This window comes from Lepisosteus platostomus, chromosome 9, assembly GCF_059453375.1.
Source record: "Lepisosteus platostomus isolate fLepPlt1 chromosome 9, fLepPlt1.hap1, whole genome shotgun sequence".
NCBI classification, from domain to species: Eukaryota; Metazoa; Chordata; class Actinopteri; order Semionotiformes; family Lepisosteidae; genus Lepisosteus; species Lepisosteus platostomus.
Window position 1 is genome coordinate 2,925,915 of NC_142619.1, and position 16,586 is coordinate 2,942,500.

The window sequence follows — 16,586 nt, forward strand, 5'->3', positions numbered from 1 at the left end:
GAGTACAGAGGGAGAGGGAGGAGTACAGAGGGAGAGGGTGGAGTACAGAGGGAGAGAGGGAGTGTGGAGTACAGAGAGAGAGGGAGTGTGGAGTACAGAGGGAGAGGGTGGAGTACAGAGGGAGAGAGGGAGTGTGGAGTACAGAGCGAGGGAGGGTGGAGTACAGTAGTGTAGCAGGGTGTTGAGTACACAGGGAGAGGGTGTTCAGTAGTGTAGCAGGGTGTTGAGTACAGAGGGAGAGGGTGTTCAGTACTGTAGCAGGGTGTTGAGTACAGAGGGAGAGGGTGTTCAGTAGTGTAGCAGGGTGTTGAGTACAGAGGGAGAGGGTGTTCAGTACTGTAGCAGGGTGTTGAGTACAGAGGGAGAGGGTGTTCAGTAGTGTAGCAGGGTGTTGAGTACAGAGGAAGAGGGTGTTCAGTACTGTAGGTGGCAGTCAGAGTTCACAGAGTGTGTGTGTGTACGTGTGTGTGTGAGGAGTGTGTGTGTTGTGTGATTGTGTGTGTGTTGTGTGTGTGAGGAGTGTGTGTTGTGTGATTGTGTGTGTGTTGTGTTAGGTAGGAGTGTGCGTTGTGTGATTGTGAGTGTTTGTGAGGAGTGTGTGTTGTGTGATTGTATGTGAGGAGTGTGTGTGTTGTATGATTGTGTGTGTTGTGTGTGGTAGGAGTGTGTGATTGTGTTGTGTGTGGTCGGAGTGTGTGTTGTGTGATTGTGTGTGTGTGTGAGGAGTGTGTGTTGTGTTTGGTAGGAGTGTGTGTTGTGTGATTGTGAGTGTGTGTGTGAGGAGTGTGTGTTGTGTGATTGTGTGTGTGTGAGGAGTGTGTGTTGTGTGATTGTGTGTGTGTTGTGTTTGGTAGGAGTGTGTGTTGTGTGATTGTGTGTGTGTGTGTGTGTGTTGTGTTGTGTTGTGTGTGTGTGTGAGCGCAGTGGTTTATCCGATGTCCAGAAGCCCCTGTGTGCAGGGAGAGGGAGGGGCAGGAGGATCTGTGCCTTCGGAACAGCGGGAAGAGAGCAGGGAGAGGGAGAGGGAGGGGCAGGAGGATCTGTGCCTCCGGAACAGCGGGAAGAGAGCAGGGAGAGGGAGGGGCAGGAGGATCTGTGCCTCCGGAACAGCGGGAAGAGAGCAGGGAGAGGGAGGGGCAGGAGGATCTGTGCCTTGGGAACAGCGGGAAGAGAGCAGGGAGAGGGAGGGGCAGGAGGATCTGTGCCTCCGGAACAGCGGGAAGAGAGCAGGGAGAGGGAGGGGCAGGAGGATCTGTGCCTCCGGAACAGCGGGAAGAGAGCAGGGAGAGGGAGGGGCAGGAGGATCTGTCCCTTGGGAACAGCGGGAAGAGAGCAGGGAGAGGGAGGGGCAGGAGGATCTGTGCCTTGGGAACAGCGGGAAGAGAGCAGGGAGAGGGAGGGGCAGGAGGATCTGTGCCTTGGGAACAGCGGGAAGAGAGCAGGGAGAGGGAGGGGCAGGAGGATCTGTCCCTTGGGAACAGCGGGAAGAGAGCAGGGAGAGGGACGGGCGGGAGGATCTGTGCCTTCGGAACAGCGGGAAGAGAGCAGGGAGAGGGAGGGGCAGGAGGATCTGCCGGGAGCAGGGCGGAGCCACACGCCCGCTCCGAGAGGGAAGAGCAGGGCACAGGCCGAAGGACCCCGCCCTCTTCCGGCCGGGACAGGGGGAACACAGGGACGAAGACGAGGAACGGGCCGGCGCCCCGCTACACCTCCCCCCTCTCCGGGCGCCCCCTCTTCCCCCCGGAGCGCAGGCCGGACGAGATCCAGCTGATCTGGGTGTCCCTCTTCTTCCCGAACCGCAGGCCGAAGGAGTTCACGTTGTAGGGCTCTCCCGCCTGCCTGCGGGAGTCTCCTTCCAGACGGGAGGCAAGGAGACCCGGAGCGTCCACCGGGAGAGGAGGAGGAGCGCTGTCTGTGTGTGAGAGAGAGAGGGGGGTTCATACTCACACTCCAGTACATTAACACTGCACTGAGAGAGAGGGGGGTTCATACAGACACACTGACTGGACACTCCAGTACATTAACACTGCACTGAGAGAGAGAGAGGGGTTAATACAGACACACTGACTGGACACTCCAGTACATTAACACTGCACTGAGAGAGAGAGAGGGGTTCATACAGACACACTGACTGGACACTCCAGTACATTAACACTGCACTGAGAGAGAGAGGGGTTCATACAGACACACTGACTGGACACTCCAGTACATTAACACTGCACTGAAAGAGAGAGGGGTTCATACAGACACACTGACTGGACACTCCAGTACATTAACACTGCACTGAGAGAGAGAGAGGGGTTCATACAGACACACTGACTGGACACTCCAGTACATTAACACTGCACTGAGAGAGAGAGGGGTTCATACAGACACACTGACTGGACACTCCAGTACATTAACACTGCACTGAGAGAGAGAGGGGGGGTTCATACAGACACACTGACTGGACACTCCAGTACATTAACACTGCACTGAGAGAGAGAGGGGTTAATACAGACACACTGACTGGACACTCCAGTACATCAACACTGCACTGAGAGAGAGAGGGGTTAATACAGACACACTGACTGGACACTCCAGTACATTAACACTGCACTGAGAGAGAGAGGGGTTCATACAGACACACTGACTGGACACTCCAGTACATTAACACTGCACTGAGAGAGAGAGGGGTTAATACAGACACACTGACTGGACACTCCAGTACATTAACACTGCACTGAGAGAGAGAGGGGTTAATACACACACACTGACTGGACACTCCAGTACATTAACACTGCACTGAGAGAGAGAGGGGTTCATACAGACACACTGACTGGACACTCCAGTACATTAACACTGCACTGAGAGAGAGAGGGGTTAATACAGACACACTGACTGGACACTCCAGTACATTAACACTGCACTGAGAGAGAGAGGGGTTCATACAGACACACTGACTGGACACTCCAGTACATTAACACTGCACTGAGAGAGAGAGGGGTTCATACAGACACACTGACTGGACACTCCAGTACATTAACACTGCACTGAGAGAGAGAGGGGGTTCATACAGACACACTGACTGGACACTCCAGTACATTAACACTGCACTGAGAGAGAGAGGGGTTCATACAGACACACTGACTGGACACTCCAGTACATTAACACTGCACTGAGAGAGAGGGGGGTTCATACACACACACTGACTGGACACTCCAGTACATTAACACTGCACTGAGAGAGAGAGGGGTTCATACAGACACACTGACTGGACACTCCAGTACATTAACACTGCACTGAGAGAGAGAGAGGGGTTAATACACACACACTGACTGGACACTCCAGTACAGTAACACTATACTGAGAGAGAGAGGGGGGTTAATACAGACACAGTGACTAGACACTCCAGTACATTAACACTGCACTGAGAGAGAGAGGGGGGTTAATACAGACACACTGACTGGACACTCCAGTACATTAACACTGCACTGAGAGAGAGGGGGGTTAATACAGACACACTGACTGGACACTCCAGTACATTAACACTGCACTGAGAGAGAGAGGGGTTAATACACACACACTGACTGGACACTCCAGTACATTAACACTGCACTGAGAGAGAGAGGGGTTCATACAGACACACTGACTGGACACTCCAGTACATTAACACTGCACTGAGAGAGAGAGGGGTTAATACAGACACACTGACTGGACACTCCAGTACATGAACACTGCACTGAGAGAGAGGGGGGTTAATACAGACACACTGACTGGACACTCCAGTACATGAACACTGCACTGAGAGAGAGGGGGGTTAATACAGACACACTGACTGGACACTCCAGTACATGAACACTGCACTGAGAGAGAGGGGGGTTAATACAGACACACTGACTGGACACTCCAGTACATTAACACTGCACTGAGAGAGAGAGGGGTTCATACAGACACACTGACTGGACACTCCAGTACATTAACACTGCACTGAGAAAGAGAGGGGTTAATACACACACACTGACTGGACACTCCAGTACATTAACACTGCACTGAGAGAGAGAGGGGTTCATACAGACACACTGACTGGACACTCCAGTACATTAACACTGCACTGAGAGAGAGGGGTTAATACAGACACACTGACTGGACACTCCAGTACATGAACACTGCACTGAGAGAGAGAGGGGTTCATACAGACACACTTACCCACATTCCTGTATCGTAGTGTTCTGAGTGGCAGTGGGAGAAACTGGGAGGGGTCTGCCGACTGGACGCCCAAGCACACAGCAGCCACAAGCAGAGAAATTGTTGGGAGCCGCATTTGGCCTGAGAGAGACGACAGCAGGACAGACAGAGACCGGACTTGTATTAGATACTGTGTGTCTCCCGGATGTCAGGCACTGTAAATCCTGGAGTGGATCTGAGTGCTGTGAAGTGGGAGTCTGATTACAACGGTAAACCTTCAGCGTTTCAACAGAGCACCTAGTGGGGAAAAAGCAAGAAGAGATCTGAGTCTTGGACTTTTCACAGTGCGTTGTTGAGACTGCATATACCCTACAACTTCACATACACTCAGTTCCTTTAGAGAAATGCGTATCGTTTCTACTGCGAGTCTCTCGTCTAGCTGTTTTCCATGTTTGCATTGAGACGCGAAATCGTCAAGAGAAGTAAATATTTTTAGGAGGTAGGATCTCGCCCTTCATATTCCTTCATATTCCTTCATGTACCTTCACATTTCAAAATCATTGCCGTCCAATGTTGTTTAGAAAAGTCTGAAACACAGTCCCCCCCGTACAGGATGCTCATAACAGTCAGTTTCTGCAGCACTGAACACAATACAACAAGCGCCCCACATTTCAAGTGAAAAACACCTGCGTTCATATTGTCCGAATACGATGACCAGGAATGACACAAGAGCAAGGAAGGACAGATCGGGGCTGAGGACAGGGTCATGAGGTGACAGAGAGGAGGAGACAGAGAGAGCTCTGCAGGACACTCACCTGAGAGGGAGGGAATGAGGAGTCTACGAAGGACTGTCTTCCCACGGCTGTGTCTCTGACTCTCTTTATCTCTGTCTCTGTCTCTGTCTCTGATTGTGTCTCTGACTCTGACTGTGTCTCTGACTCTGACTGTGCCTCTGACTCTGTGTCTCTGTCTCTGGTTGTGTCTCCGTCTCTGACTGGGTCTCTGACTCTGACTGTGCCTCTGACCCTGACTGTGTCTCTGTCCCTGAATGTGTCTCCGTCTCTGATTGTGTCTCTGTCTCTGATTGTGTCTCTGACTCTGTGTCTCTGTCTCTAACTGTGTCTCTGTCTCTAACTCTGACTGTGTCGCTGACTGGATTTCTGGCTGTGTCTCTGTCTCTGACTGTGTTTCTCTTTCTCAGTCTCTCTCTCTGTCTCTGTCTCTGTCTCTGTCTCTTACTGACTCGTACAGCCGGTCTCTCTCTCTTCTTCTGTCTCAGTCTCTGTCTCTGTCTGTCTCTGTCTCTTACTCTGTGTCTTTGTCTCTGTCTGTCTCTGTCTCTTACTGACTCGTACAGCAGGTCTCTCTCTCTCGTCTGTCTTCTGTCTCGCCTTCTGCCAGTTCTCAGAGCTCAGTCCACAGCTGCCCTGTGAGAAACCTCCATTTATACCCCTGGCCTCTCCTCTCTCCCCCCCCCCCCGCGCTGTCCCGAAGCACGGTGCCTGTCCCCACCCAGGAAGAGAGCAGGGAGGCTCCTGGCATCAGAGAGAACACGGACAAAAGGACGAGCGAGGAGGAGGAGGGTGGGGGCGAAGGAGGCGACAGCTAACGCTAATGAGAGGAACGCCAAGACAGCTGAGGCCAGCGAGCCTGCAGAGTCCCGGTCTCCCCCTCGGCAATGGACAGTTAGTTAACTCTTCCCTCTGCACAGCACTGACCAGTATACACAGCACAGCCCCAGTCACTCTGACCAGTATATACAGCACATTCCCAGTCACTCTGACCAGTATATACAGCACAGCCCCAGTCACTCTGACCAGTATGTGGGGCTGTATCTGATATACCACACAGCCCCAGTCACTCTGACCAGTATGTAGGGCTGTATCTGATATACCACACAGCCCCAGTCACTCTGACCAGTATATACACAGTATATACACAGCCCCAGTCACTCTGACCAGTATGTGGGGCTGTATCTGATATACAGCACAGCCCCAGTCACTCTGACCAGTATGACAGGCTGTATCTGATATACCACACAGCCCCAGTCACTCTGACCAGTATGTAGGGCTGTATCTGATATACCACACAGCCCCAGTCACTCTGACCAGTATGTAGGGCTGTATCTGATATACCACACAGCCCCAGTCACTCTGACCAGTATGTAGGGCTGTATCTGATATACCACACAGCCCCAGTCACTCTGACCAGTATATACACAGTATATACACAGCCCCAGTCACACTGACCAGTATGTAGGGCTGTATCTGATATACAGCACATTCCTAGTCACTCTGACCAGTATGACAGGCTGTATCTGATATACAGCACAGCCCCAGTCACTCTGACCATTATATACAGCACAGCCCCAGTCACTCTGACCAGTATGACGGGCTGTATCTGATATACAGCACAGCTCACAAATGTTTCAGTTTTATTACATGTACTGTAGTCAAGTAGCTTGTTCCCCACCCCCACCACCCTCTGTGTACAGAAGAGCCTCCTGTCCTGACTGGAGGAGCTCACCCAGCTGTGTCTGGAGAGAAGCCAGGGTATCGGCTTCAACCACAGGGCTGGGCAGCTTGTTCCCCACCCCCACCACCCTCTGTGTACAGAAGAGCCTCCAGTCCTGTGGGTGAGACCAGCTCCTGAGCACAGAGCACAGCGAGCAGTTGATCAGCTGTCTCGATTCAAGGCTCACGGATATTAATTAATTCTATAATATTAATTAAGAGCTCGGCTGGGTTGTAGACTTAAAGAAATGCCACTGGCGGTTGTCCTAAGCGCCGGAGACAGAAAATCGTGTGATTACAGAGTAATTGTAAGTCATAATGTGTGTGTTTTATTTGTCATGACCTCGGCCACAGGGGTGCTGGTTTTAACAGCGCGAGTGAGTAAATCAATCAATCACCCGCATCCACACCACCGGCGGCTGTGAAAAGGACTCGCGTGATTTTTCCCCTCCCCTCTCCGTGTTTTTTTTTTTTTGGGGCGTGGGTTTTAAGTGCCGTTGACGAGTCTCCAGCTGCTCCCGCGCGCAAGCTGATAGCGAGCAGCCGGTGCTGTTTATTTTATGTTGTACAAGAGGCAGGCCGAGAGCGTCCCCACGCCCACGCTGTTGGGCGGTGTGCGTGAGGATGGCCGGTCCCGGGTGGGTGTGGATCCTGATGGCGCTGGGCGCGACCCCGGTGGAGGGCGAGCTGATCGTGGGTGAGTGGCGCTATATCACGCGATTAAACAGTCCCGTTGGTAGATAACGATGTGCTGATAAGAGTTAGAGAACCAACAGAGGGAATATTAATAATTTACAGAGTGAAAACAGAAGCTAGTCATGGGGGGCTGCTGTAGCGCTGATCTGCATTTATCTGAGGTTTTAGTTAAAATCTCAAGGGGGTACTTGGGGCGCATCACTCAGGTTGAAGGGGTTCAGCTGACGAGAAATAGGTGGGGAGACCTTCCCGGTCTAGAGGCTACTGACTCCGGACGTGTTTCCGGAGGGCCGTGGAGTCACGGACGCGGGTGGGACGCACGGGCGTGGCGCGCGTCCCCCCCCCACGGCAGCCACGCCAGAGCCGGCGCGCCCCCTGGTGGGCGAACGCGGTACTCGGCCGGTACCGCGGCTGCTTTTCACCGGTTTAAAACGCCGCAAACGGGGTGAAAACAAAACCACGACACGACACGAGGGTTGTGTGAGGTGCGGCAACATCGCGGAACGCGTGAGCGTGTTGGTACCGTGGCGGGATCGGAGGATCGTTTATGAGAGGAGGGGAGGAAAGGAAGGAGGTCTGGCCTGCAGCCTTGTCCCCCCCTGCAGCTCCCAGCTGACACACCCCACTGGAGCCCAGCAGGTGGGAGCCTGGCCAGTACCTGGAGGGGAGACTCCTGGGAAAGCTGAGGCTGCTGCTGGGAGAGGTGTGAGTGGGGCCAGCAGGGGGCGCTCACCCTGCGGTCTGTGTGGGTCCTCATGCCCCCCCGTATAGTAACGCCTAGTAAAAAGGCGCTGTTGGAGTTGAAGGCAACAGTTTGAGTCTCCTACGGCGGCGGTACTGCAGCACCGTGTCCTAATGTGTCTCTACCCTGCCCTCTGGCGGCCGGCGGCGGTACTGCACCCCCTCTCTCTCTCGCTCCTCCCGCAGACCGCGGCGGTGTCTCCCTGGCGCACGGCGAGTCCTCCCGTTTCAGCTCCAGCCTGTGGCTGAAACCCGCCTTCTGCCTCTTCGAGGACTGGCTGGGCCAGGCGCAGGACAAGGGGGCGGCCGACCGGGAGACGGCCTTCGTGCAGGTGGAGGTGATGAGAGAAGGTGAGGAGGAGGAGGGGCTGATGAGGAATCTGTGGTTTCTGCGCTTAGTTTTCACTGTCTACCGTATTAACCCCCCTCTCTCTCTCAGTGCAGTGTTAATGTACTGGAGTGTCCAGTCAGTGTGTGTGTATTAACCCCTCTCTCTCTCTCAGTGCAGTGTTAATGTACTGGAGTGTCCAGTCAGTGTGTCTGTATGAACCCCTCTCTCTCTCTCAGTGCAGTGTTAATGTACTGGAGTGTCCAGTCAGTGTGTCTGTATGAACCCCCCTCTCTCTCAGTGCAGTGTTAATGTACTGGAGTGTCCAGTCAGTGTGTCTGTATGAACCCCTCTCTCTCTCTCAGTGCAGTGTTACTGTACTGGAGTGTCCAGTCAGTGTGTCTGTATGAACCCCTCTCTCTCTCTCAGTGCAGTGTTACTGTACTGGAGTGTCCAGTCAGTGTGTCTGTATGAACCCCTCTCTCTCTCAGTGCAGTGTTAATGTACTGGAGTGTCCAGTCAGTGTGTCTGTATGAACCCCTCTCTCTCTCAGTGCAGTGTTAATGTACTGGAGTGTCCAGTCAGTGTGTCTGTATGAACCCCTCTCTCTCTCAGTGCAGTGTTAATGTACTGGAGTGTCCAGTCAGTGTGTCTGTATGAACCCCTCTCTCTCTCAGGTGAGGAAGATGTGATCTATAAGTGCTCCAGTGTCTATCCAATTCCCCAGTGTGATCCGCTGTTCTCCGAACCCGATTCGGTCAGGGATGCCCCTTACCGCCTGGGGCCCGAGCTGTCCTGCCTGAATGACACCTGCGGGACTGGGGTTCTGCCTGGACAGGGATACAGGTGACGGCCGGACCTTCTGCTCGGTGACGGTGTGTATGTCGGAGCTCGGTCAGTCGCTGTGGTCAAGACAGAGTGTCTGTGTCTTCACAGAGTGCGGTACGCGGTGTACAGCGAGGGAGACCTCATCGTGGCCACTAACTGGTCTCGGCCGCTGAGGACAAGAGGTAACACCGTGTCTGGACACTGAGGGTGGAGGGTGAAGTCCCTCTCATACTCTAGATTCACACCCCTCTGTAACGGTGTTCATTATGTATTTCACAAGACCTAGTGTCCATTAGGGTGATGGTACTGTATTTACTCTCTCAGTGCAGTAATGTACTGGAGTGTCCAGTCAGTGTGTCTGTATGAACCCCTCTCTCTCAGTGCAGTGTTAATGTACTGGAGTGTCCAGTCAGTGTGTCTGTATGAACCCCTCTCTCTCTCAGTGCAGTGTTAATGTACTGGAGTGTCCAGTCAGTGAATATATTAACCTCTCTCTATAAGGGAATCTGGAGTGTCTGTGTCTTTACACACTTCACAGGCTGTTATGAGAGAATTTGAAGTGTCTGAACCTTCTCACACTCTTCACAGGCTTTTATAAGGGTATCTGATGAAACTGTCACCTAATTCACATTTAATAAAATTCACAGAAAAAGTGCAATCAAATCGAAAGAGAAAATTATAAGCGGATTTCAAAACATGATTCTCAGGACTGAAAAGGGAAACATGACTCATACTGTAGATATACAAAGAGTCTGTATGAACCCCTCTCTCTCTCAGTGCAGTGTGAATGTACTGGAGTGTCCAGTCAGTGTGTCTGTATTAACCCCTCTCTCTCTCAGTGCAGTGTTAATGTACTGGAGTGTCCAGTCAGTGTGTCTGTATGAACCCCTCTCTCTCCCAGTGCAGTGTTAATGTACTGGAGTGTCCAGTCAGTGTGTCTGTATGAACCCCTCTCTCTCTCAGTCAGTGTTAATGTACTGGAGTGTCCAGTCAGTGTGTCTGTATGAACCCCTCTCTCTCTCTCAGTGCAGTGTTAATGTACTGGAGTGTCCAGTCAGTGTGTCTGTATGAACCCCTCTCTCTCTCAGTGCAGTGTTAATGTACTGGAGTGTCCAGTCAGTGTGTCTGTATGAACCCCTCTCTCTCTCTCAGTGCAGTGTTAATGTACTGGAGTGTCCAGTCAGTGTGTCTGTATGAACCCCTCTCTTTCTCTCCTCCCTCAGATAAGGAGCAGCTGATAGAATGGATCTCTCTGGACTTTGCCCACTCTGGCGGGATGGTCGTCATCACCGTCCTCCTCAGCTTGGCCATGCTCACCCTCGTCATCGTGCTGCCCCTGTCTGTGATGAAGGCGGGGTGAGAGCGCCCCCCTCCGCTTGCCGGCCAAGCCGCGCAACTGCAGCTCCTGGCGACGGAGCCGACAGCCCGGAATTCATTTCAAATCTTGCTGAGTAATTTGTGAAGTCGGTGAGGGGGGGAATCGCCCAATTAAAAATTCCTTTACGGAAAGGCAGAGGTGGTTTGTAAGTGTCCGTTTCTGAGAGAGAGAGAATGTCGCTCTCCCGTCCTCGCAAATGTTTCTTAATTCAAAGGCTGCGCGCTGTGAGGGGCAAGAGCGCCCCCCCTCGGCTCAGGCCAGGAGGGTGAACTGCAGCTCAGGCGTCGCTGGGGACAGCGGGACTTGGTACAGGATGACGTCTGTATCGCCCGGCCAGTTTATAATCGATACTTAACGCGCGTTATGATGACTTAATGAAAACCATACCATTCTTCTCCCAAAACGAATGCTAAACGTAGTCAAATGGAAAAAGTTTTTTTAAGTTTTTGTTTACACTTGTATAGCCCCTGTCTGGACCCTCCACTCCGAGCTCTTCCCAGGTCAGGGGGAATCCCACTACCCCCACCAGTGTGCAGCCCCACCTGGATGATGCTCCAGTCCTCTCCCACACACCAGCTCTCAGTGGGGAGGAGAGCAGAGGGATGGAGCCAGTTCAGAGAGGGGGGGTATTAGGAGGCCATGAGGGGTAAAGGCCAGGGGGGAAATTGGGCCAGGACACTGGGGTAACACCCCTACTCTTGTCGAGAGACACCCTGGGATTGTTAATGACCACAGAGAGTCAGGACCTCGGTTTGACGTCTCATCCGAAGGACGGCGCCTGTTTACAGTCTAGTGTCCCCGTCACTATACTGGGGCATGAGGACCCACACAGACTGCAGGGTGAGAGCGCCCCCTACTGGCCCCAAGCAGATGTTTGTTGGTGAAGCATCTTGCTAAAGCGAAGTTTCTGACGAGTGTCCCTGTCCTGCTGATGCTGCAGGGTGCTTTTTGAATCTCTCCGTGTCGGGGCGAGGGCTCGGAGACGCCTCTGTGTGGTGAAAACCGTGTGCGTGAGTTGGAGGGGGGGCTCATCGACTGCCCCTCTTCCAGCCCGGGGGCTGTAACTGGACTGGGGTTCCCCGCCCTCAGCGGGCGTGATGGGCGTCCGCTCTGAGTGTCCAGGCGCTCCGGATGGAGCCAGGTGCGATGTGGGCTGGACTGCTCCCCTAACGGGCAGGGTGCTTCTGCAGTAAGAGTGATGGGTCTCCCAAGGGCACCCCCATCGCCTTTATTGACCCCTCTTCCAGGGCAGCCTCGCCAAACTGTGCTGGGAGTCAACAGGCAGAAGGTGGAGTCCATACGGGACAGGACACCAGTCCCACCAGTCCATCACAGGCCACGCACACACACTCGCACCAGTCCATCACAGGACGCGCGCACACACACTTGCACTGGCCAATCACAGGACGCACACACACTTCCACCAGTCCATCACAGGACGCGCGCACACACACTTGCACTGGCCAATCACAGGACGCACACACACTTGCACCAGTCCATCACAGGACGCACACACAGACACACACACAAACGGCCGACCCTGCGCTCTGACCCCCAGCTTCTCTCTCCCTGTCTGTGTGTCTCCTGGAGAGCAGGCTGGGGTCTGAGAAGAGACACATTCCCCAGGCGGGACACTGTATCTGGCCAACAGAGTGATCTTATTAGGGAAAGGAAATAGTTGGCTCTGGGTCTGTGCCTGTGGCTGGGAGGTTGCCGGTTCGAATCCCGCGGCCCAGCAGAGGAATCCTACTCCGTTGGGCCCCTGAGCGAGGCCCTTCGCCCCAGCTGCTCCAGGGGCGCCGTATAAATGTCTGACCCTGCGCTCTGACCCCCAGCTTCTCTCTCCCTGTCTGTGTGTCTCCTGGAGAGCAGGCTGGGGTCTGAGAAAAGACACATTCCCCAGGCGAGACACTGTATCTGGACAACAGAGTGATCTGATCTCTCTAAGCCGGGCAGCTCTGCGCCCTGGGCGAGGGATGAGCGACTCCCCCGGACCGACACAGCCCTGCAGCCTGCGGGCCGGCTGGTGACGAGAGGTGTCGGTCCGGTCGGTTCCGCCCGCCCCCTGCTAGAAGCGCAGGTCTGGTCCCGGACCTCCCCCGCGTGCCGGCGCGGAGTCACGAGTTGCGTCTATCGCCGGGGGCGCTGGGCGTGGCGCGGCGCGGCGCGACGTGACGTGGAGAGGCGAGGACAGGTGCGTGAGTGCACAGCGGGTAGACCCACGAGCCCCACGAGCAGGACCTCCGTGTGCGCACTGCGGCTTGTCCGGTTTGGGGTCGTGCACACGAACCGGAGTTTGTGTGTGTGTGTGTGTGTGTGTGTCGCAACCCCCCCGACCTGCGAGACCGCAGCTGGGACCGTGGGAGTGCGCGCGAGCGAGAGCTCGGTCGCCTTGGTAGCGAGTCCTCCGTGGGAGAGACGAGCCGCTTTCAACAGGTGCGTGTCAACACCTGCGCAGGTGAGAGTGGGTAAGTCAGTAGTTGTTTTTAGTATTGGTACTATTATTATTAGCATTATACAAATAGTAGTAGTATTAATGCCTTCTATAGCAAACGAGAAAGACGGGAGAGAGACTTCTGACGTGGGAAATACGCAGGTGAAGATCAGACGAGTTACCTTCAGGCACAGAGATTAAGGCGTGCTCGGGCCGGATCTCGGCGGTGACCCTGATGTGGGTCGAGCACGACCTGATCGGGACGCGCCCGAACTCCGTTCCGTGATCAATCGATCAGTGACGCCCGAGACGAGAAGTCTTTTCGTTCGCGTCTCGGCCCGTGTCACAGAGGAAGACTCAGGCCGTACAGATCGACCCCCTCTCCCCCCCCGTGCTCTTCCTCGCCGCCGGGAGCAGCGCGGACATGTCGCCTGGGTCTGGGTCTGTCCGGGACCGGCGTGTCGTTATTAGCTGGGAGACCGCCTCAGTCCGCCCGTCCGGGCTCTTGTTGGTCACCACTCTGTCTTGGGTTGGAAAGCGAGGGACAGATGGACAATAATTTTGGATTTATAGGCCAGAGGAAGTGAGAGGGGCTAAATAGAGGTATATTGATGGATCAGTCCCATCGTCCAGTCAGTGTGTCTGTATTAACCCCTCTCTCTCAGTGCAGTGTTAATGTACTGGAGTGTCCAGTCAGTGTGTCTGTATGAACCCCTCTCTCTCTCAGTGCAGTGTTCATGTACTGGAGTGTCCAGTCAGTGTGTGTGTATTAACCCCCCTCTCTCTCAGTGCAGTGTTAATGTACTGGAGTGTCCAGTCAGTGTGTCTGTATTAACCCCTCTCTCTCCCAGTGCAGTGTTAATGTACTGGAGTGTCCAGTCAGTGTGTCTGTATTGACCCCTCTCTCTCTCTCAGTGCAGTGTTAATGTACTGGAGTGTCCAGTCAGTGTGTGTGTATTAACCCCCCCTCTCTCTCAGTGCAGTGTTAATGTACTGGAGTGTCCAGTCAGTGTGTCTGTATGAACCCCTCTCTCTCTCAGTGCAGTGTTCATGTACTGGAGTGTCCAGTCAGTGTGTCTGTATGAACCCCTCTCTCTCTCAGTGCAGTGTTAATGTACTGGAGTGTCCAGTCAGTGTGTCTGTATTAACCCCTCTCTCTCAGTGCAGTGTTAATGTACTGGAGTGTCCAGTCAGTGTGTCTGTATGAACCCCTCTCTCTCTCAGTGCAGTGTTAATGTACTGGAGTGTCCAGTCAGTGTGTCTGTATGAACCACTCTCTCTCTCAGTGCAGTGTTAGTGTACTGTAGAGTACTCAGCCTCAGTATTGTGTCTGTGGTGTTAGATAATTTGCCTGTATTTGCATTCCTTTCTCTCTTCCTCTGTCTCTTGACACACATGCAAATTTGACTTTTTCTCCATGACGCACACCAGCCCGAATGTTATGGCAAGTATAGCTAATGGTTTTGATAACCACAGGAGAAGTGGCAGCAGTTGTATTTGTGACAGTGTCCCTAATAACTGTCTCTGCTCCAACCACTGTAGCTGTTTCTACAGCTGTCCATCTGTCCAACCCTGTTCATCCAGTCCAGCGGAGTCTATCCCAGCAAGCAATGGGCACAAGGCAGGGTACACCCTGGACATGACACCAGTCCATCACAGGACACACACAGACACACACACACCAGGGCCAGTCCATCACAGGAAACACACACACTCACACCAGGGCCAGTCCATCACAGGACACACACACACAGACACACTCACACCAGGGCCAGTCCATCACAGGACACACACACACACCAGGGCCAGTCCATCACAGGACACACACACACACACACACACACACACACCAGAGCCAATTTTCCCAGAAGCCAACTAACCCACCAGCCTGCCTCCGGGCTGTGGGAGACCACCCACACAAGCCCAGAGAGAACGTGCAAACTCCACACGGACAGCACCCCAGGTCCGGAACTGACCCCCGGCGCCTCTCTGCCGCCCCCTGCAGGTCTCTGTCCCGCTGTCGGCGCCTTCCTGTGCTGGGATGGCCACGCCCGCTCTGATCCTGTCGGCCCTCCTGCTCTGCGTGACCTTTGACCCCGGGGATCCGAGCAACCGGCCCCGCCCGGGGTCGAGCGAGGGGGCGGCGCTGGGCAAGGGGTGCGAGGCGCAGGAGGAGGACCCCTGCCCCGAGCCGCAGGGGGCGCCAGCGGGCCAACCGGACGACACAGGTACTGCCCTCCCCCGAGACCACCTGAGAGTCTCTCGGTCTGAAGCGTCTTCTGCGCGATACTGCCTGTGTAAATGCTGTAGTATCACTTCTGCTGTCGGCAAGCGAGTCAGAATCATCTAGTGCACATACCTCCTCACAGCATTGCAGGGCATCAGTGTGCTTCTCCTGTACTGGAGTGTCCAGTCAGTGTGTCTGTATGAACCCCTCTCTCTCTCAGTGCAGTGTTGATGTACTGGAGTGTCCAGTCAGTGTGTGTGTATTAACCCCTCTCTCTCTCTCAGTGCAGTGTTAATGTACTGGAGTGTCCAGTCAGTGTGTCTGTATGAACCCCTCTCTCTCTCTCAGTGCAGTGTTAATGTACTGGAGTGTCCAGTCAGTGTGTGTGTATGAACTCCTCTCTCTCTCAGTGCAGTGTTAATGTACTGGAGTGTCCAGTCAGTGTGTCTGTATGAACCCCTCTCTCTCTCAGTGCAGTGTTAATGTACTGGAGTGTCCAGTCAGTGTGTCTGTATTAACCCCTCTCTCTCTCAGTGCAGTGTTATTGTACTGGAGTGTCCAGTCAGTGTGTCTGTATGAACCCCTCTCTCTCTCAGTGCAGTGTTAATGTACTGGAGTGTTCAGTCAGTGTGTCTGTATGAACCCCTCTCTCTCTCAGTGCAGTGTTAATGTACTGGAGTGTCCAGTCAGTGTGTCTGTATGAACCCCTCTCTCTCTCAGTGCAGTGTTAATGTACTGGAGTGTCCAGTCAGTGTGTCTGTATGAACCCCTCTCTCTCTCAGTGCAGTGTTAATGTACTGGAGTTTCCAGTCAGTGTGTCTGTATTAACCCCCCTCTCTCTCAGTGCAGTGTTAATGTACTGGAGTGTCCAGTCAGTGTGTGTGTATTAACCCCCCTCTCTCAGTGCAGTGTTAATGTACTGGAGTGTCCAGTCAGTGTGTCTGTATTAACCCCTCTCTCTCTCAGTGCAGCGTTCATGTACTGCAGTGTGTTGGTAAATCAGAGTGTTGAACGTCACCTTACATGAGCCCATTCTTTAAAGCTACATCTGCACACATTCCCTGAGGCTGGCTGCACAGCTGACTGTCTTGTTGTAGTAAACACAGCTGATCAGCTGGGCTACTTTAACCAGGTCCGAGCTGCAACTGGTTAAATCATGAAGTCATCTTTCGTGGGGATCGTGACCCGGGCTCATGTCCCATACGGGATCAAAGAGGCCCATTCAGAATGTGGTTGGAAGGGGAGAGATAAGGAAACCGCTCGGTGAGAGTTTC

General features: G+C 53.7%; 3 protein-coding genes and 1 long non-coding RNA gene across 4 annotated transcripts in view; 2 read left to right on the plus strand and 2 right to left on the minus strand.

Annotated features, from left to right (window-relative positions):
* LOC148654383 (uncharacterized) overlaps positions 1-16,586 on the minus strand; it is a 175,142-nt gene that overhangs the window by 32,521 nt on the left and 126,035 nt on the right. The gene's annotated exons all lie outside the window — the stretch shown is intronic.
* LOC148654385 (uncharacterized) lies at positions 1,696-5,104 on the minus strand. The gene is made up of 3 exons (XM_088646577.1): positions 4,983-5,104; positions 4,189-4,308; positions 1,696-1,912 (listed from the first exon to the last, which is right to left on the minus strand). Exons 2-3 carry the CDS (start codon positions 4,301-4,303, stop codon positions 1,704-1,706), a joined length of 324 nt encoding a protein of 107 aa, XP_088502703.1. The 5' UTR covers positions 4,304-4,308; positions 4,983-5,104; the 3' UTR covers positions 1,696-1,703.
* On the plus strand, positions 7,208-10,786 carry LOC148654386 (uncharacterized). Its single transcript, XM_088646560.1, has 5 exons — positions 7,208-7,377; positions 8,304-8,468; positions 9,123-9,291; positions 9,382-9,455; positions 10,497-10,786. Exons 1-5 carry the CDS (start codon positions 7,305-7,307, stop codon positions 10,631-10,633), a joined length of 618 nt encoding a protein of 205 aa, XP_088502686.1. The 5' UTR covers positions 7,208-7,304; the 3' UTR covers positions 10,634-10,786.
* Positions 12,609-16,586, plus strand: part of LOC148654387 (uncharacterized) — a 16,855-nt gene continuing 12,877 nt past the window's right edge. Inside the window, exons 1-2 of the mRNA XM_088646564.1 lie at positions 12,609-13,109; positions 15,091-15,313. Coding sequence (XP_088502690.1) covers positions 15,127-15,313 — 187 coding nt within the window. The 5' untranslated portion in view covers positions 12,609-13,109; positions 15,091-15,126. The remainder of the gene's footprint in view (positions 13,110-15,090; positions 15,314-16,586) is intronic.